The sequence below is a fragment of the Arthroderma uncinatum genome, assembly GCF_011692745.1.
Source record: "Arthroderma uncinatum strain CBS 119779 chromosome Unknown scaffold3, whole genome shotgun sequence".
Classification (NCBI taxonomy): domain Eukaryota; kingdom Fungi; phylum Ascomycota; class Eurotiomycetes; order Onygenales; family Arthrodermataceae; genus Arthroderma; species Arthroderma uncinatum.
Genome location: NW_022983865.1, coordinates 4520217 through 4539641, shown reverse-complemented (window position 1 = coordinate 4539641; position 19425 = coordinate 4520217). Strand labels below are relative to the sequence as shown.

The window sequence follows — 19425 nt, the reverse complement described above, 5'->3', positions numbered from 1 at the left end:
TACCAAATAGAACATGCATTCCATAGAAAGTCGCTATCTGTTGCCCTAGTTTTTAACTGAGTCGTAACCCCATGTGCTATGATCCCGATGTGTTTCCTAACCAGTCCCACCAAAATGCCCAATGGTTCTATATATTCCAGAGAAAGACATGATATAAAATAAAAGAAAAGGAGCAGAAGTATGAGAAACTGCGTTGCTCCAGTGGGTATATACAGTATTCTTCCGATCATGTCTCACGTCGGAAGGGCCGTGATATGAAACTATACAACCGACCCAGGCTACGGCGGAAGCCAGGGAATTGCAAGAAGCGGCGTGGGTTTTCTTCGAATGCTGCTATCAATGAGTCAAGAGTTGAGGTAGACACAGCGGTATAGACCAAAGTGTTCCAAAACCCTTGTAGGGGGAGGACGAGGGCGGCGATATATGTTAAGACACGGCTCGGACCTTCCGGATGGGCGAATGCGTAAACACGGTTAATGGTTGCTGGTAGCTATATGATATACTTGTCAGAATTTTTTTTTTTTCAAAGAGTAAGATAATTGGTATGGTAAATGGAGCCGACTCACCCATGTGATGAGCAAAGAGATGAAGAAGAGAATCGCAAATTTCGAGTACGCCCATGCTGCGCTCTGTCGTTCCCATGACGCCTTGCGCCTGCGGAAGGTATCCCCAGGTGAAGTATGTCTTCCGCTAGGCGTTATTTGGAGGCCAGGGTACCCTGGCGCATCTTCAATATCGATTCCGTCGGTCATTCCTGTGGAGTCAGGACCGTGGGTAGTATCTCGTGGGGTAGATGGTGGGAAATAGGTTGGGCTGAGGTCATCACCAAGATGCTGTCGTTGGTTTTCTGGGTGGTATTCTGGCAAGTTATCCAAGTGGTATGGCTGCGGGCCCACCTGCTGAGTGTCTTGTTGGACGTCCTGCTGTTGAAGTCCTGTATGGTTGCCATGTTCCAACGGGCTAGACATATCAGCCATCCAAGCACTGGCCGATTGGTGTGATTCTGCCTCCGAAGTCTGCGTGACGGAGAAACCGAATCTGCCTAGACGCTGTATCTCTCTCCTGCTAGCGAGAATATATCTAGCACTATATATATAGATGCCTAGAGTAAGCAAGATTATCGACCAAATGGGACCATATACGCCTGCAATGCGGAGAATCGACCATTCCGGCCTAACCCAGCACCAAAGCTAGAATCGAGCAATTAAAGGTCAGTAAAAGCGTGACGCATTATCATTATTATTCCGAGAAATACTCACAACTGCCCCTCCGTACACCTTGCCCCTAGATTCATCCTCAATAAAAAGAAAAGCAAACGCCGGTATGAACGTAAGGGTATAACAAGCACAAAAGTATTTCCATTCCAGCTTCCTCAACTCCGCTGTGCTATAACGGTGGAAGAGCGTTAGGTACACATTGCATGCCATGCAAAATGCCCAGAGAGCGTCCGCGGGGTGGAACCTGTACACATATAACGTAAGAAGGCTGTACTTTGAAGCACTCCAAGATATACAACGCACCATTGAATGAAAACAGCCTGCCACTGACACAAACTGCTCTCAGTACCAGCAAGGATCCCAGAACGCGAGGTCAGCGTTGCGGCAATGCCTAGAATATTCCCCAACGTAGCATAGAATATCAACCGGTTGACAGGCGTCCTGAAGCGGTCACTGCATAGAAAGGTAACGATGACGAAGATACAGCCGATGAGAGATATCGTCGAGCTCACCCGCTCGGTGATGGCAAGCGCCTGGAGTTCGCTGTCGGTAAATGTCATCAGTCTCTGTCATTGTCGTTAAGCCATGGAGGCCATGATTCCCGCCATCAACCCGCTAGCCCAAAACCAGCGCAAAGAGTGACAGACGCCCTGAAGATGCCTAGCCGTGCGGGTGTCTGCACCTTGATATGTAGACGGGCGCCACCCTCCGTGTGAAATGCGCTGTCTCATCACGTGTTGCCAGCCTTCCATGACATCAGCGCCTTGCTCTCGTCCATATCGAAATTCATTCGTTTCCCCCCTGCAGGCTACTCTGTAACCGAAGGGCCATAAAAAAAATCTAAAAAAACAAGGCTCAGGTCGATGTCTGGCTCCTAATAGCGCGATCCGCTTGTGGAGTGGCCAATATCTGTGGCGTCCTCGACGATCGCGATGCAAGTCATTGGATCGCAATATTCCGAGTACGTAAACGTAAAACGAGCCGACAGGGGGTATCTTGATAGCGTCGAATCGCTGGCCAAAGCATTATCTTCCGTCGTGGGACCTCATTTATGCTGTGAGATCCTTTATATTTATGCTGTGACATATATATGTTACAGCTTGGAGGTTGAAAGATTCCCCTTTTCTCTTTTTCTTGCGGAGTGTTTAGGCACGTGACGAGTATACGGAGAAACAAAAGTCCGGATGTGTAATTCAACCTCACGATTATTTTTCCTAGACAAATCGCGATACTATGGACGTTTGAGCTGGGATACGTGGACACCGGGCGAGTCGAGACTATGAGCTGCCGGTGATCTTGGATACGAGGAATTGCGCTGTGCCTTTGGTCTGTGGCTGCTGCAATACCGTTGTTGGCGCGGCTAATCCTTCGACATTTTAAAAAACATTCTTTGGTGGCATGCGATTCACCCTCCACGCTACGCCCTGAAGCCATCGATCAGCCACCGCGCTTAGGAGGCCGGGAGCCGATAGTCTATCTCATCTGGCTTATATGGGCGTCTCAACGCTAGATTTTGTCCGACACCAGACACCATCCATTTGTTCTCCCGTTTGACTTGGACCGGTAAACCGTTTGGACCGTTGAACCTTTACCAGCCCAGACGGCCCGTCTCGAGATAACTAGCACTTGTTTGCTATTTTAATAGCCAACTCCGCCACGACGCTGGTGCTAGGCCACCCATGAACCTAGCTGCACCGGATCCCCGGTCTCCTGTATCCTACCCCCGCCCGCTCTCATCGCTGCCCGAGGATAACAGTAGTCTGCAAGACTATATCGAGCAATCACGGGCTACCCTCGAAAGCCAGCGTGCCAGTTTTGAATCCGAGCGCTCCTCGTTTAGCGACGAGCGCAAACTGTGGAGTCAGGAGCGGGAGATACTGAAGTCGAGGATTGCCAGTCTCGAGAAATATATCGCCCGCACACATGTGAACATGTCCACTGCGATGCCCATAACGCAAGTTGGAGACCCGGCTCCGAGTAATTTTCGAGTATGGGAAGGCTCAAAACCAACAGGCAGGCCGACACGGAGCTTCGTCGACGGGGTATATGACCAATCTCTTCAGTCCGACGATCCTCAGATGTCCGGCAGATCGCCATCCCTAGACGAGGCCCTCTCTCCGAGAACGCAGCCAGTTGACCGAACACACCATATCGGCATCCCCGTTGAACTGGTAGACAGCACTTTGGATGGGATCACTCTCAAGTCTACAGGGCTACCACCAGATGTCGCCGCCAAATTAACCTCGCCACTCTCATCAAATATCTCGTCTCCGCCACACCGAAGCAAAGCTACAGACACAACAACAGAAGCCAGCAAATCGCAGCCCCATCACCAGACACATGATGGGTGCGATGCAGGGGCACCTACCGTCCAGACCGCACCCGCTGGAGTGGAGCGTCCCCAACTAAACACACAGTCCACGAACAATCCCAGCGACCAGCAGCCCAACTTTACCCCGGATGTCGACTCGCCCGATCCAAATTATACTGCAGACGTGGACGAAGACCCCGAGCTAACGGGTCCACTAATGCTACAGAACGACGAGGAACAGGATTTAGACTTCCTCGAAGCACTTGACAAGAAGCTTTTGATGGAGGCCAAAAGAATGGTCTCCAATCCCGCGCTATCAGATTCAGATGCCCTGTCTGATACAACCAACCCTCAACCAGAGCCTGAGCCAGAGATCCGGTTCAAAAAGAGCACTAATTTTGGCACCGCTTTCGGCTCAACTCAACCACACGAATACATAGGATGACTGCAATCCGAGCGTTCAGTAGCTTCTGCTTAGCACATATCTTTCCGCTTCATCTTTTTGGCCTCCACTCTACTTAGCCCACGACTATTTCACTATACCCTTGTCCCCCCATTTTTTTCTCTTTTCTTTTCTTTTTTCCTCGGTTGGATATGTTGATCATGTTCCACGCTGCGAGAGCGTTCATACGTATTCGTTTATGTCTTTCATATCCATTCTTCCAGCGGTTTTATGCATATGGAGTTTACCGGGACAGGACAGATATTTATCATGGTGGAAACCTATGGGAAGGTAATTGGGTATTGGCGAATAATGTACATATCATATTGCTTGGAGGCGCATTTACCTTTCCGTTAGCTCAATAATTCCACGACTTCAATCGGTTAAGTATATCGCTCCTCGCCGCCTCTTCGCTAAGTATAAGCGTATCCCTTGCATCCCATCCCTGCGACGGATGCTTAGGTGAGTCCGCGTTTAAATACACTATTTAAGCTCCCCCCTGCTGCAACGTCCTAAAGCGGCATGTATAACGAACAGGTCGAAAAACAAAAAGGGATCTAATCAAGCTCTCCCGTTCAGCGAATTGACACATCGCGGGACAGAAATGATGTGCAAGATCGGGTGTCTTTACTTCTTTTTTTAAAGGGCCAAAGCGCATGGTGGAGAGTATCGCGGGATGAGGTCCTGGTTTGAGAAGAGTCGAGTGTTCGAGAGAACCAATGGAATCTAGAACTAGTACTCCCAATGAGCCGTCTAACATAGTATCATCAGGGAATCTAGATAAGACGAGGGATAGATCATCATCTGACATTGTACGTGTTCCGCGGTTTAACCCAAACTCCAACCCACGGAAGAATAGGAAATACATAGAAGACTGGATAATGCTAATATCAGGAGAAGCTTGACTATTAGAGGTCAACTGCCCAACGGATGTCTGCTTGCCCCTAAAAAAGAAAGAAAGTAGGAAAGAAGCATATCTAAACTCCCATGGTAAAATCATGCTCGATGCCCGGGGTAACGCTTGCAATGAACTTTAGGAAAACAACCAGATACTGGTCAACCCGGATAGCAACTTGCTGATCATCCTCGTCGTCTTCTTCATGCTGCAACATCTCCCACTCATCGCCGCCACTACTACTGCCAGACTTTGGCTTGTCGTCAGAGATCTTTAGTCTCGTCTCCGTGTCGTCGATAAGTCCCTCGAGTCCTGCCTCAACCTTCCCCTTGTCTCCGCTGCTCTTGGAGCGTTTTGACTGTTTCTCGCGTCGAATCTTCAGCGCTGCGTCGGCCCGGTCGAGGAGAACTTTCATCACACTGGCGTGTTTGCACGGGTGGACGCTGGCCATCTTCACGCCGCCTTCGAAAAAGGGGAAGTCCTCCAGGGTGACGGTCTTGTCCTTGTAGTCGCCTACTATATCTTCCATCATCAGCTGGGGAGGCAGCGGTTCCGATACGGCGACGTAGCCGGAAAGATATAGGCGAGGGGTCTTGTAGTATGGTGTATATGTTATGTAGAGAGAATAGGTACGCAGCGGCCTAGCACGTCGATGTCAGTGGATGGACAAAAATGTATAGAAAGCCAGCTAACTCACGCATTCTTCCCCCCCTTTGGAGCTGGTTCTCGAATGATGGCCTCCGCATCATCCTCTTCATCATCCATATCAGGAATCTCCTCGTCTTCTTCGTCTTCCTTCTCGCCCATATTCCCAGACTCATCGACGGTCCTCACATCCTTAACGTCAGCCTGTCCCTCATCACCGCCGGCGTTCAACCACCCATCATCGTCGTCCCCGCCGGAACCTGACCCCTTCAGTCCATCCTGCACCATAACATCTGCGCCCTTCCCCGCGCTGCCCGCGAAGTTCTCATCCAGCCGTCGATTACAAGGTACCCCGCGTGTAACCAAGAACTGTTTGCCCTCCGGTAGATACGAGACACGCTTTGACGGCGAGGACGCCCCGGACCATGACCAGGTAGGGAACTTGTAGACCAGGTAGTCGCCTGCAAGCACGAATTCTTCGGGGGTAACCTGTCCTGTATTTCGGAAGGTCGAGACGTACGAGATGGGCGCAAGGCGGTCGCGGATATCGTTCAGTCTGGAGCGAAGGACGTTCATCTTGAGTGTATGCGTGTGTGTCTGCGCAGTCGGTCAAGGGTAAGGATGTCTGAGTCTGTTGCGACTGTTCCTTGTCCTTCGTTGATATCGATGTCGTGGTGCCTGGAAACCGCTGACGGGGTGGGATGATCTCTATGACGTTCACGTGCTTGGCATCATATCAACAGTCTACGGATCGTTATAGATGTCATTACTGTAGATGTCATTACTGTAGATGTCATTACTGTAGATGTCATTACTATAGATGTCATTACTGTAGATGTCATTACTATAGATATGTTCTATTGTACATGACTCTTGGAAGACTGCTGGCACAGCCTAGATCTCCGCGTAGCATGTAGATATGATGTAGACTGACCTATCTGAGTCTCGATCAGGTAGTTTGGTCGGGATCGTACATCACTCTTGAGAATTTGCATGCTGACGGAGAGACATCTCCCTCTCGATGCCACCGATACTCAGAGGAACAGCTTTCCCCTGCCAGCCATCCTGTTCATGTCTGGCAAACCCTTCCATACTCCTCATCGCAACGACGAGAAACCCAAGCTCTTCCCGGTCAACGTCAAACACCTCCCACCACTCACTGTCGACTATCTTGACCCCTTCCTCCCTGGCTGCAAGATAGATGGCAGAGACAGCCAGCGCATTCGGCTGGTGAGTGAGATACAGCAGCTGAGGCGAGAACAAGGCGGCGTTGAGATGTGCGAAAGTGCGCGATGCCACGGACGGAGAGGCGACTTTGAGTGTCTGCAGATACGTCAGGGCGATGGTATGCGGCAGGACGACCCTGGTGTGAAAGGAAGAGGTACGCAGGACGGCCGACTCGACCTTCATCAGGTTCTGTCGTTCGATCTGGTATGCTCCCTCGGACAGGTAGAAGGACTCCGGGCTCGGGCGTTCGGGCGTCCCATCCGGATTGACAAAGGACAACGGCGAGGCACTGGGGGAGAGCAGGTAGGTGTACACGTTTAGAACCGAGCGCGGCGAGACGGGAGAGAACGAGAGCTTCGCCGTCATGTAGAGAGCTGCCGCAGACACATCCTAGACCGCAGTTAGTATCTGCACACTCGAGTTTCAACAAGGATATACCAACTTTGACTGAATAAGCTGCCAGACTGCCACCTTCAGGCCCGACCCAGAACCTGGTAAAGACGACTATGGCCTGCGCGACGACGTCCTGGGGAAGCTGAAGCAGCACGCCGGCCGCCTGTGTCAGCTTCACGCCCGCATACCGAACCGACCTCTCGAGATCAGCCGGGACGCCGTCCAGCGACGACGAGGAGTGCTCGAGCTGTGCCGGCGTGGCCAGGGAGTTTGCAAGATGGCCCAACTCGCGCATCTCTCTGTCTCTCTCTTTCTCTATGTTTGTGTCTACAGAGTCTTTCTCGAGATAACTTATACCGAGAGTGTGTCGGTGTCTCTTCATGCCAAACCGCCCTCGGCCCTACATCAAACAGTCCTTGATGGTCTAGTGGTCATGATTTCCGCTTGTCATTTCTCAATAAGAGGATAACAAGCGCGGGAGACCGGGGTTCGATTCCCCGTCAGGGAGTTCTTTTTGCTCTTTTTACTTATTACCAGCTCTTCTTCTTCTTTTCTCTTACTTCTTATGGAGTTCCTCTTTTCTTTTTATCTCCTTACGGATGCTCATACTTCTTTTAGCTAAGTGTAGTGTACTCCGTAGACTAAGAATACCGCGTAATTCTTCGGATGGCACTTTTTTCGGCCCGGTGGTATGAGATAGCTAACCTGATGGAGGATGTTCCCCCGTTCTTGAGTTATACACTCAGTTTTGTATTGTAAATCCAAAGCCAATAATAAATATCCAATAGGCGTATATCCGTATTTATTATTACCCTGGGATTTACGATATAAAACTGAGTGTATACCTCAATGATGGGGGAACCTCCTCCATCAGGTTAGTAGTTGAAAAGTGGCTATCTCATACCGCCGATCTTGAGAAGGTGGCCATCCTGGGAATTACGCGCTAAGAATACGGACGGAAGCACGATGGATGCCGCCAACAGGCGGCCAACTCCAGTTAGCGACGGTCCAACGAATAGCGAAGTCAGCGTCCGTCGTGCAGCTGGTTGGTGGCTGGTGCATTGATGATCAACGCATTATACGGCCCGTTATTCGCAGGGAACCGGCCTCCTCCGCGACGTCAGCATGATATTACGGAGTACCTTGTCGCGTGTTGTAGATGTCGGACAACTGCGCCCTTCCAGCTCTATCCTGCAGCCTTGGTCCGTATGCTCCGATGCCCGGTACATGCAACGATGGATCATGCAAGCTGGTCTCAGAATCCCAGTTTATAAGATTCGAGGCAGTCGTGGCAAAACAGGACATCCAGACATCTTGCATCGACACCAGTAGGCACAGAAACATGGATGTCGACAGGTCCGCCACCTATCTCAGCCGTACTGAAGTCGCCCTGGGTATCGATGTATATGTAGCCCGTGGCGACGCTACAGGTCAGATGGATAGAGAAAAAAGAAACCTATGCTTTGCACATCCAAAAGCCCTGGATGCAGCGTCTGGCGAAGGAGGAATGGGTAGACGGGTTGCTGGGAACATGCACGGGCGAGGCGGTCAGGCAGGCAGGCACCAGAGCTGCAGCTGATCGGGGAGATAATACAGAGTACGGAGTACGGAGTACGACGTCGGTGTATTCTCATGCAAGGTCAATTCCTTCGTGGATGGTCGGTACGTTCGTCATTGGACCTGGTATACTATCTATTAGCCAGGATCCTATATACACTCTTGATAAGGACACCGCCGGACATGCCAGGTAGCATAATGAAAACGTAATGAAGGAAAGAAGAAACGAAAAGAGAGAAGGAGAGAGAAAGAGAGAAAGAGAGAAAAGCCGTGGAGGTCTGAGATAGACTGGCGGCACAACATACATCATCATCATCATTAAACATCAATTGCAAAAAACTGAATAAACCGATACCATAAACGCCGTTTAGCAAATAGTTCTAACCTGCAACAAATACAGCAATGCTAAACAAATAGAGCAATGACATAGTAAAAACAAAAGAGCAATAACATAATGCAAGACAAAAGAGATAACCCCGCAAACCAGGTAAGCACATTTGTTACATCATACTGCGTTGATCAGTATGATTTGTATGATTGTATGGCTGTATGGCTGTATGGTGTACGGTTTCACCTGTCTGGTACTTTTGGAGGATCTCTCACTTCTAGACTAGAAGTCGAGTCGGGCGTATGCGCTGATGGCTCCATTCCAGCAAGGACCTCCGCGGCATTCCTGAAGAAGGTAACTCGCTCTGAGCAACGCTCAAGCTGTAGTACGAGGTCTTTGACTTCGAACCTGCGCAGGGCCGGGTCGTACGTGAACCATCGATCCATCTATCCGTATTAGTGCCGCGTCATGAAAAGAAGAAACGAGAATCGAGAAAAGAGAAAAGGCAGAATGCTGAAAAAGGGGGTGATGCATACAGAAGCGAGCCTGCATCCAAGCCACAAACACCTCTCAGCCCTCACGAGGGTGGTACTGGGCACTTCCAGCAGTCGTTCCTCGTCCTCCGCGAGCTCCTTGTCCACGAAATGTCCATCTGGGAAGTAGAGTCTCGTCCAGTCTAGTCCCCTTAGGTCAAAGTCTTCAGGCAGATGATAAGTGACGCCCAGATCCCGACATTCCGGAAGCGGGAAGTCGTCACTTGCCAGTTTAGATTCACTTACACGCTGTCGATTCAGGGTATTAAGAAAGATAACTAGATCGCGGAAAGGAATGAGTGGCTCAAAGACATGCATGGCCTCTGGGGTAAGAGATAACGTATATAAGAACGCTAGAGAGACGTGGACTGCTGGAAGGACGTTTTTATCACCGATCTGACGTAGTAAGAGAGATAACGTATGCATGGACAGGCAGGCTGTATGGTGGAAAGGACTGAGGGTGTTGTTAAATTTGGTATCAAACGAGCGAGGGATGGTATCGAGCATGGAACTGGGAGTGGGGGAACGAGTGCAGCGGCTCCAGTAGGTTCGGGCAGAAGCTATCCTGGACTCAACCGGTTGGATCAGAGCGGTGGCATACGAGGCTGTCAGTATACCCGGTGCAGGGATATCATTAATAAAGAGAGTCGCAACGTTGGTGCATGATATATGGACGCCCTGTTCTCGGAACTTCTCCCCTACCCGGCCGATATGCTGTGGCAGGGCGGAGAAGAAGTCCAGAGACTGCTGGAAGAAGGACAGGACGGACTCTTTCTTGAACATGATGCCATGCGCTTTAACGAATGACGCAAGGACAACTGGATGGCGTGGCTTTGACTGCTGCTGCTGCTGCTGCTGCTGCTCCTCTAACAGAGGGTTATAGAGCAGCAAGATACTCTCCCGCGAATTGGCAAAGGGCTCCACGCATACCAGGGACTTGGTATAGTAGAACAACTGAGAGAGAATGTGCGGTCTCGCTAGAACTGCAGAATGATGCTGTATGCGGCCGATAGTAGGCCCCTTGTCTGCAGCCATTCTGTACCAGTATCTGGCCACCTCCGCCCAGTTCTCCCTCTCCTGCGGATCAGTCTCCTCTACTGCCATCCGATATCTGGCCAAGTCACCTAGACATTCGATCCAGATATGGACAAAGACAGGCACACTCTCGAGCAAGAGCGTCATCATAGAGTAGGAGATGTAGATGAAGGAGACCATATGTTCCAACGAACCGGGGAGTCGATGCCGCAGCAGCTCCAGAAACGAGTGCACTCCATGCCGCCACATCCTGGCCGGCATCCCGTACTCAGCGGCCAGCTTCCTGAGCCGCTTAGTAGCAGAGGGATGCTGCGATGCGAGGAAGAAGTCATGGTGTTCGTGAAGTAGAGTGCGGTGAATAGCTATCAGGGCCTCCCACTGGTCGTTACTTAATTCAGAGCGACTGTTAAGCTGCTGCATGTCGATTTCCACACACTTCTTTTCCACCATTACTAGTCCGGAGTATATGCCTTGGACTTCCACTATTAGTTGGTCCTCGGTGATCTGCCTGGTCTCTGGCTGCAGGACGAGATCGAGCGTACATGGCATGCTGTGCGGCGCGTCGTCGTCGTTGTTGTCGTTATGAACGTGAACATCTGCCGTCGGAGAGTCAGCCTTGGGCCTGGCTTGAAAGACGACGCCTCCGCGCTCGATCTTTTGCGAGTGCGAGCACCGTTTCGACGGCAGACCGGCCCCGAGCTGGTCGTCATCTCGCTGGGACGCTGGGCGTTTCTTTGGCGTCGTCGTCGTCGTCGTGGCAGTCGTCTGGTGGTACCGTCTGGTCTTGGGCGTGCGTTCTCGCTCGCGGATGTTCAGATTCTGCAGAGCGGCCGTATCCAGGGACTGAACATGGACATGAGACTGATACTGATACTGATATTGATACTGGGAGCCGTCTCTGCTGGATGGACAGGGGGAGACTGACGCTGTCGGCGAGGGCACCGGCGAGTGCGGCGACGAGCCCGGCGACGAGGAAAGGGATCTATGTGTCGGATTAGCCGGTTGACACTGGCATCAGCAGCAGCATCGGAGGGCGCATACTGGTCAATTGGATCGAAGCTGGCCCATGACGGCAGACGGAGCTCCTTTTCCTGTGCAGCGGCCTGGAGAGCAGCTGTATCGCGCTGGCCGTTGTCTACGAGCATGATACGGGCGACAACCAGCTATCCGGCCGACCAGAGCCAGAGCCAGAGCGCATTCGAATGTTATTTACCTGATAAAGTCCTGGATGTCCAGTCCCTTTATATATACGTCTCTATAAATCTTTGAAGTTGAGGTTTCGCAGGGTTAAGGCCAAGCTGGTTCGCGGATGCCTTGCCATGGATAAAGTATTTAAAGTAGAGACAAGCTGTCCAATAAGGCATGTTGCAAACAGTTGCAAAAAGTTGCTTTATTTTAATCTTGGTCATACACATTGTACTGTACTCTTACCCTCCATATAGAAGGCCGTAGATAGAGACTATATAGTTATAGTTATATATAGAGAGAGAGAGATAGAGATAAATTGATATATAGAGATAGAGGTACTCCGTAGAGGTAAAGAGATAGAGGTAGAAGTAAAGAGAGGGGGTAAGATAGAGGTAGAAGAGTGTTAGTAATTCATGTAAAGGAGCCCTTGCTGTGATAGGGTATCACTGTCGTATACACTAATACAGGGGCTTGTGTGGTAGCATTTAGCAATGATTTTTGCAAACCACAACCGAAAATTAGGCCGTAGATAAAGTAAAGCAATAAGGTGTAATAGCTGACCGTTTCCTGGTTAAGATATCTCTTGAGGCTCTGGCTCCGGATATTCAGCCTCTAGACATCATCCGGAGCCTCCATCGTACACCATGCTCGAAGGCATTAAACCTACAGGCAGCCGTAGCATCATCAGGACTCCAACTTATCGGGCAGCCTTGTAGTAGTAATAGCTAAGCCACCGACCACCTGGTCGCCCTGCAAGACGAAAAAGGCCGCAAACTTAACACGAGACGTCGACACCTTCAGGCCTGACGCTGTCTCCCGTCCTGCCAATGATCACAGGTCAGTATACGGGTACGGGGTTGTACTTGGATTGGGTTCTTCCATACGTCTTCCAGCCACCGAGGCCGAACTGTCCCTTAGTCAAAACCTGCCAGACATAGAGAAAACGAGGGGTCTTCATGGCTGTCTGATCCTAGCATAGATTTACGTGCTCGCTAGGTATGGTGTTGGACGGCTCGCAGGCGTCCAGGGCGTGAGGCGGTTACAGAGTGTTTTCCCATGCTCGATAGAGACTGTATATAACTGATCTAGACGCTGGGATTGGTAATGAGCAAGGCTGGCAGGGCTCCTAGCCAGTCACCTCTCGACTAGGTACGGCGACGGCTATGCAATGAACATGCACAGATCGCTATATGTAATATAGTGCGGAGGCGCGGCGAACCGGAGAAGTCATCCTTAGTGGTCACCGGACGGTGCGGTCGTCCTGCAAAGATGAAGCGAGAAGAGGCGAGATAACCGGGCGGCTCTTCTCCTTCTCTCATATTACCCCCTTGTCGGCCGTTCCGCCAGACCTCCGGAGAGCACCACGTGTATAGATGCATTGAGAAAACACGAAAACATTGGGAGACGAGATATCGCGCGGGGGAGGATGGTAGGACGGTCATTTTGTTTGTTATGCAGGAAAGGCAGATGGTCAGACAAGGCAGACCGTGGACAATATTAGATTGCTGACCATATGGAAAGTTACAGTGACTTGATATTGCTGAGATGTAGGTTACAGTGTTATGTGCAGACTCAGATTAGAAATTCTCCTCGCCCCAGACAAAATTAAAGCCAGGCTCAGAGTACATGTTGCACTTGACATGCAGCACGCTTCCGAGGGCCTTGGGACCACAGAAGAACACGCCTGCCTCTGCCGGAGTATGGATCTTTCGAATAGACCGAAACACCATGTCCCAGTTTGGCCTGCCAAAGTTCGTCGGGGCACGGAGGCCGGTGATGGCGTCCCGGTCAGCGTCGACGTCGTTGATCATTATGTTCGTTGCATCGTCAGCTTGGATCTTGGCCGTCAGATACTGAGAGCACGTCAGTAAGGATCCCTTTCTTCAATGGGGGGGATAAGACATGAATCCTTCTTTCAATAGAGAATAAGACATACCGTGTGGATCTCGATGTTACTATACTTATCCTGTGCTTCTATAGCGAGTAACAGCGAGCTAAACCATTCAAACGAGCCAAAGTCCCGACAGACCCAGAAGAAATACACCTTCTTCAACCGTGTCTTGTTCTGAGGCTGGTTCATTCGATACCAGATACTCTTCAGGATCGAAGCAAAGGGCGTGACGCCGATCCCGGCACCGACCAGCACAGCTACTTCGAATTTGAACACGTCCTCGGATGCACTGCCGAAGGGGCCGTCGATGAATATGCGCGGTAGTATACGGCGCAGTCTCGGGTCGATGTCTGGCTCTGTAGTATTGGCATCGACGCCGATCACGGTCGACTCGCGTTTGTTGCGTTGCTCGTAGAAGGGCGTGCTCACTCGCGGCTCCTTCTGGTCAAAGTCACACCCGACAGCTTTGGCGAGGTCCTTGGTGAAGTTGCCAACACAGCGTATGTGGACCGAGATGTGGTCCTCTTCAGGGGCGCTGGTGAGAGTAAATGGGTGGTATTGCCATATTGACACCACAGGACAGCATATCAGTATGTACTATTCTTTGGTGAGCATAGTAATGCGTAAGATAAAAATAAAGCAAGAGACGCCGTACCTGTCCTGGCTTCATCTTTGTCTTCTCCTTTCGAAGCTGGATCTCAAAGACATTGCTTGGATGCTGTACGACCTTCGTAATAGTGGTCCTGTGCTTGCCGCGAACCTCGCGCATGAGGCGTTCTAGTAAATATACAGCCCCACCAAATACCCAGTAGAGATAAAATACCCCTATCCCATCGCAAAATGGCGGTAGGTCCGATTTGATCATGCAGAACGCTCCGTGGAATGACCAGAAGATGAAAAAGATGATAAACAGATGATGCGTGTTCCAGAAACGCTCGTGGTTGGCTCTTCGCGGGCCTTCAAGGGATGTCACCGCAATTGCTATCAGGGATATCAGCATGACATACCCAGACCAGCCAGGGCCGGTGGTGAAATTGAGTTGAAAGAAGCCTGTTGCTCCTAGGCCCTGGGCGGCTGCGATTCGGGCGAAATTGACCCAATGAGCGACGGTGTGGAGTATAGAGAAGAAGACGATGGACCATGCCGTTACTATGTATATGTTAGTTGTGGGCACTAAATATAGAGGCAATGGACGTACTCTGGTGGAATGATATGCTCTTATCTGTATAGATTGTCAGTATATATTGGGTTAAAATGGATATGAGTGTGAGCGTACCAAACGGGATAATTCCGTTCAAGGGGGTTCTCCTCAAAAGGGAAATAAGGTTACGAGAGACAGCTATAGTCCTGTTAGCTACCAAGGATATCCTGAGTGGTTCATCGGGCAGATATACGAAATAAAATGACAGCAACGTCGAAGTGAAGGACTAATGCAGCCGCCCTGGCAATGGGGTAGCTGGACCCGAGCAATCCTCTAGCCTTGCTGAGATTATCCTGCATTTGATGTCAATAAAACACAACTTTTGGCCCGAGTAGAGACAAAAAATACCTTTAGACCATAATTCAGCATACCAAGTACAAATAGTAGAACGTGTACCAGGGCAAAGATGACGACGAATCTGTCCTTGAATTAGCCATATACATTGTAAGAGTACGGAATGGAGAACATACAGCCTCCTCCATCCGTCATTCACCATCCTGTAGCGGTTAGGGTTAGCTCGTATACGCAAGGCGTCGGGTTTTATAGTGCATACCATCTATCAAACTTCTCCTTCATATTCAAACTCCTCGGCGGGTCTCCGCTCATCTCGCCGGACATCAACATCCTCGCTAGCGGAGGCACTCTGGACCTCTCCTGCTCCTGTACCTGCCAGGGCATATGTGACATCTCAATGCCACCGCGAAGGCGACTCCGGCCGCTGCCATTCGGAAGCCGGTTCATCCCGCCAAACTAGATCAGATCGTGGGAGTCCAGTCGAGATGCAGCAGTAGAGAGAATAAATGAGGCAAAAATTAAGTAGATCTCAAGCTGGAAGGATTCTCAAAATCCACTTTCCTCTCATAATATCCAGTAACTCCCTATTCCGAGATCTAGCCACTGGTATGGCTTTCGGCTGTCTTGAGCAAAGGAGGCGTAGATAAAATTCGAAATGATCGATGAACCTAAGTTATGATCTTCACAGCATTTGATCGGTCGCTGCATCTCATGGGTTATATATTCTCTTGAGCCTTGCTCCGGTCCCATTTCCCTTTTGCTGTGCCTGTTCCTGCATCACTGAACCCCGGCGCTTAAAACCAGCGCCGTGACGTGCCTTGTCCAATGAACGCGCAGAACAACGGAAGTCAGATGCAGATACAGGCAGGGATTAACTAGGCGAAGGCTAGGGAATAAGGCAAGGTGAATGGCCATCATAGCAGATTCATGCTAAGCGATGGAGGACTTGGAGCATCTGTTGCGCTGCAGAGCGGCAACATGAGTACAGCAATGAAGCATGAAAAACGACATATCAGGTCATTAAGATAGATGAAATAGAGTGATGTCATCGCTGTTAGAGGCAGGGTTGGACCAAGACCGTAGCAGGCAATGTTAGTAGCCATCGTTGATATTGAGGTTGAAGGAGTGAAGTTGAAGTTGAAGTCGTCGGAGTTTAAATATAACGACCAGACAGATTTTTATACAAGGCCGTGAAACAACGTTCACGTTGGGCAAGTCGCCTGTCTGGTCTACGCTCGTCTACGAAATAGTTTTGATAGTAGCGGGCGTCTAATTGAATAGGAATAACCCAAATAAATGAGGTCATATCATTTTTCTCGTTTACTCGTTTACTTCCTCTCTTCGTTCCATCCTCCGCTTCAGCCAGTCCATCCCAAAGCTTCCAACTCTCCCCTCACCGAGTCTTCAGTATATATTTTCTTCATCTGCGTCTCCTCCAGCTTCTCTCCACCAGCAACACGCATCTTCAGCTCGTCAATGGCACGGACCTTCTTTAGCAGACCGCGCATTTTTTTCTCCCGAGCAATAGCCGCAGCGTCCGGTGCGGCGTTGGCTGTATTACCGCCATCAGGCGAGGTAACAGTTAGATCTGGTGGTGTAGTCTGCTGGTGTGCACCGGTGTTGACATTGACAGCTGGCGCACGACGGTCTTGAGGCTGCTGGCCGTTACCGTTACCGTTACCATTACGGTTGTTGCGCCCATCGCTGCGCTGGCGGCGGTGGGTGCTTCTGCTTCGGTCGCGAGGGCCGCGAGGATAATTAGGCCCAAGGTTGGGGCCGTTGACGTTATTACCGTTCGCGCCACCGCTGGGCTGCTGCCTATGTCCTCGGGAGCGACTGCGGTCTCGCCTGTCCGCACTGGGAGCCGTGGGGATGGACGCTTCGCCAGCTTCTCCTCCCTGGTTGGCCTCCTTGGCCTTCTTAGCCTCTCGCTTCTTCTTATTCTTCGCGGCCGACTTGGACAGTTTTTCGTTTGCGTTTGCGCTGGCATCAGCTCCAGGGGGAAGAGCCACACCGCCTCCCGGAGCGGCTCCGGGTGGTAAGAACTCTTCCGCTGGCTCAGCGCCAGGCACAACACGACGGCGTGGTTTTCCAAAGGGGCTTGCGGCTGGACCGCTGTTCGAGCCGAATGGCGACGCACCATCACGTACGAATGCGGCACCACCTTCGTCTTCGCGACGGAAAGCTAAGGGTGTGCTTTGTCCTCGAGCACCAGGCGGCCGGTATGCACCTGCGGGCTTGGTGGGCGCCTTTTTGGTGCTCAGATATGCTAGCGCAGAAGGGTGCGGGTTAGGCATTGGGTGGAGCGGATTCGATCCCAGCGGATGGCTGTTAGGAGATTGGGGTCTCCACGAGACGGAATACAGCTCATTCATGTCCTCGTTATACATCAGAGCACCGGAAATATGCCAGATGCGGACACCGTTATCAACACGCAGGCGGGGGCTAGTCGTTGCCGTGAGGATGTGCTTGCCATCTGGACTCCATTCGCAGACACTGGCGTTGGAGGCTTCAACAGTGACAATCTTCTTGTAATCCTTTTCCACGTCGTAGATGTCCATTTGGCCAGCCAGGTTACCGAAACCGGCAACAAGGACAAAACGGCCGTGTGGAGAGAAGAGGATCGTATTTCGTGGGCCAAGCTGGAAAGAGTGCGTAGCTATCCCACGGGTGTTGAAGATGGTGGTCTTTGCAGGCATGTAGCCGTACACGACACCAAATTCTTTGGAAGTTGGCGACCACGTAACATCATGGATTGGGCCTTCTTTGTCTGCTGGGAGTTAGCACTGTTATCCAAAATATGATGATATCTTTCGAACGTACCCAAGTCGATCCTAGAATCAAACGCCCCAGTGACGCTGAGGAGATACAAGGTGGTCTCTCCATAGTAACTCTTGCCGCTCTTATCTACGTCTGTCTGGGCGAGGACAATCAAGGTGGTACCCGTATTATTCCACTTCAGCTGCACCTTGTCACCCTTGTAAAAAGATTTCTGGGATACTGGGGCACTGAAGTTGGGCATATCAAATATTTTGACGGAAGCAGGTTGGCCCTACACCGGTGTTAGTCTATGCATCCGAAACAACGATACGAGGACCACTAAAAAGAGAGTAGTTGGTGAAGGTACCTTTCTCTCCGGAATAAAGGTGGCAACGGCATGCCCCTTGCCTGGCGAAAGGGCAAAATCCGAGACTCCCTCAACCCTCAACTTCTTCCAAACTGTAGAGAGGTTCCCACTCTCGTAGAACTGAACCTCGTTTGTCACGACACGAGCACAATACTGTTCGTCTGATGCATACTGCAGATTCCAGCCTGTCTGCGATTTTTGCACGAAGCTACCAATAACCGTGTGTTCGTCTGGCGTGTCATCATTGTTGGCTCCCCGTGCGCATTCTACGACTTTCCACACCTTCAGATTCCGGACTGCGTCGCCGTTGGCATCCTTGGATGGCCGTTGCCAGGTGATAAGGTAGGTGCCCAGCGGCGAGAAATCAATCTCATAGACGTTTTCTGCGGGAAGCTGGGTGATTATATGGCCGACAGAAGGGTCGATGACGGTGACACTACATGGCGTTAAAATGGAGCAATTTCCAAAGATGAACAGAGTAGAACTTACCCTTCTGGGGCTGCCCAAGCGAAATATCGGCCGCAGGCAGAGTATGCGGTACAACGCAGGTTCCCTTCTGGTCTAGCAAAAATGTATTAGCTACGGGAGTTCTTTGTAAAAGTCTTTATAGCGGTATATGTACCTAACAAAACCGGGCAAGGGTTCGTAAACCGGCGCAGCATCTAGGATGCCGATATCCTTCACCGTGCGGTCTGCAATACAGTCAGTATATACTATAACCGCTAGTTTTGGCTAAATAGACCTACAAGCAAGCTGAGTCGGAGCTGCCATGACTACTCAAAGCCACAGAAACAGGTCGACGCTAAATGTAGGATAATATCTCAGGCAGCAATATTCCAAGAAAAGAAAAAAGTCGAGAGAATAACCAAGAACGAGAGTAGCGGGTTCTCCTGGCCAGTCCAACGGATTCTCTGGTTCTCTGATTTCTCTGTGGAAAGATCTTTCGGTTTTGCGTGCGCTTTCTGCAGGGCTGCAGTTTGCTATATCCAGGCTGTGTGCGTGCTCTTTCCTGCTTGCTTACTGCTTGCCTAGTCTCTTTTCTCTCCGGTCGAAGTCTGCTGGGCAAGTGAATGCCAGCGAGAAGACGAAGGTCGAAATCACCGATATGTAGTGTGCGAGGATCGAATGCAGATGTAACTCT

General features: G+C 50.7%; 6 protein-coding genes across 6 annotated transcripts; 1 reads left to right on the top strand and 5 right to left on the bottom strand.

Annotated features, from left to right (window-relative positions):
• Nucleotides 1-226: 226 nt before the first annotated feature.
• GIQ15_05141 (putative cAMP receptor-like protein) lies at nucleotides 227-1777 on the bottom strand (the record flags this gene model as incomplete). Its single annotated transcript, XM_033552558.1, has 4 exons — nucleotides 227-490; nucleotides 567-923; nucleotides 1260-1461; nucleotides 1521-1777. The coding sequence occupies 4 exons, from the start codon at nucleotides 1775-1777 to the stop codon at nucleotides 227-229; spliced, it is 1080 nt and encodes a 359-aa protein (XP_033406288.1).
• Nucleotides 1778-2896: 1119 nt separating this feature from the next.
• Nucleotides 2897-3973, top strand: GIQ15_05140 (uncharacterized protein; the record flags this gene model as incomplete). Its single annotated transcript, XM_033552557.1, has 1 exon — nucleotides 2897-3973. One exon carries the CDS (start codon nucleotides 2897-2899, stop codon nucleotides 3971-3973), a length of 1077 nt encoding a protein of 358 aa, XP_033406287.1.
• Nucleotides 3974-4947: 974 nt separating this feature from the next.
• Nucleotides 4948-6086, bottom strand: GIQ15_05139 (Atg3p; the record flags this gene model as incomplete). The annotated part of the gene is made up of 2 exons (XM_033552556.1): nucleotides 4948-5506; nucleotides 5563-6086. 2 exons carry the CDS (start codon nucleotides 6084-6086, stop codon nucleotides 4948-4950), a joined length of 1083 nt encoding a protein of 360 aa, XP_033406286.1.
• Nucleotides 6087-6485: 399 nt separating this feature from the next.
• GIQ15_05138 (uncharacterized protein) lies at nucleotides 6486-7425 on the bottom strand (the record flags this gene model as incomplete). The annotated part of the gene is made up of 2 exons (XM_033552555.1): nucleotides 6486-7127; nucleotides 7180-7425. 2 exons carry the CDS (start codon nucleotides 7423-7425, stop codon nucleotides 6486-6488), a joined length of 888 nt encoding a protein of 295 aa, XP_033406285.1.
• A 1832-nt stretch (nucleotides 7426-9257) lies between these two features.
• Nucleotides 9258-11728, bottom strand: GIQ15_05137 (uncharacterized protein; the record flags this gene model as incomplete). The annotated part of the gene is made up of 4 exons (XM_033552554.1): nucleotides 9258-9461; nucleotides 9597-10295; nucleotides 10479-11565; nucleotides 11625-11728. 4 exons carry the CDS (start codon nucleotides 11726-11728, stop codon nucleotides 9258-9260), a joined length of 2094 nt encoding a protein of 697 aa, XP_033406284.1.
• Nucleotides 11729-13348: 1620 nt separating this feature from the next.
• GIQ15_05136 (uncharacterized protein) lies at nucleotides 13349-19055 on the bottom strand (the record flags this gene model as incomplete). Its single annotated transcript, XM_033552553.1, has 15 exons — nucleotides 13349-13624; nucleotides 13708-14259; nucleotides 14318-14811; nucleotides 14861-14884; nucleotides 14939-15001; nucleotides 15057-15156; nucleotides 15212-15281; nucleotides 15334-15360; nucleotides 15417-15613; nucleotides 16555-17927; nucleotides 17981-18209; nucleotides 18285-18720; nucleotides 18774-18845; nucleotides 18907-18976; nucleotides 19031-19055. 15 exons carry the CDS (start codon nucleotides 19053-19055, stop codon nucleotides 13349-13351), a joined length of 4008 nt encoding a protein of 1335 aa, XP_033406283.1.
• Between the last annotated feature and the right edge of the window lie 370 nt (nucleotides 19056-19425).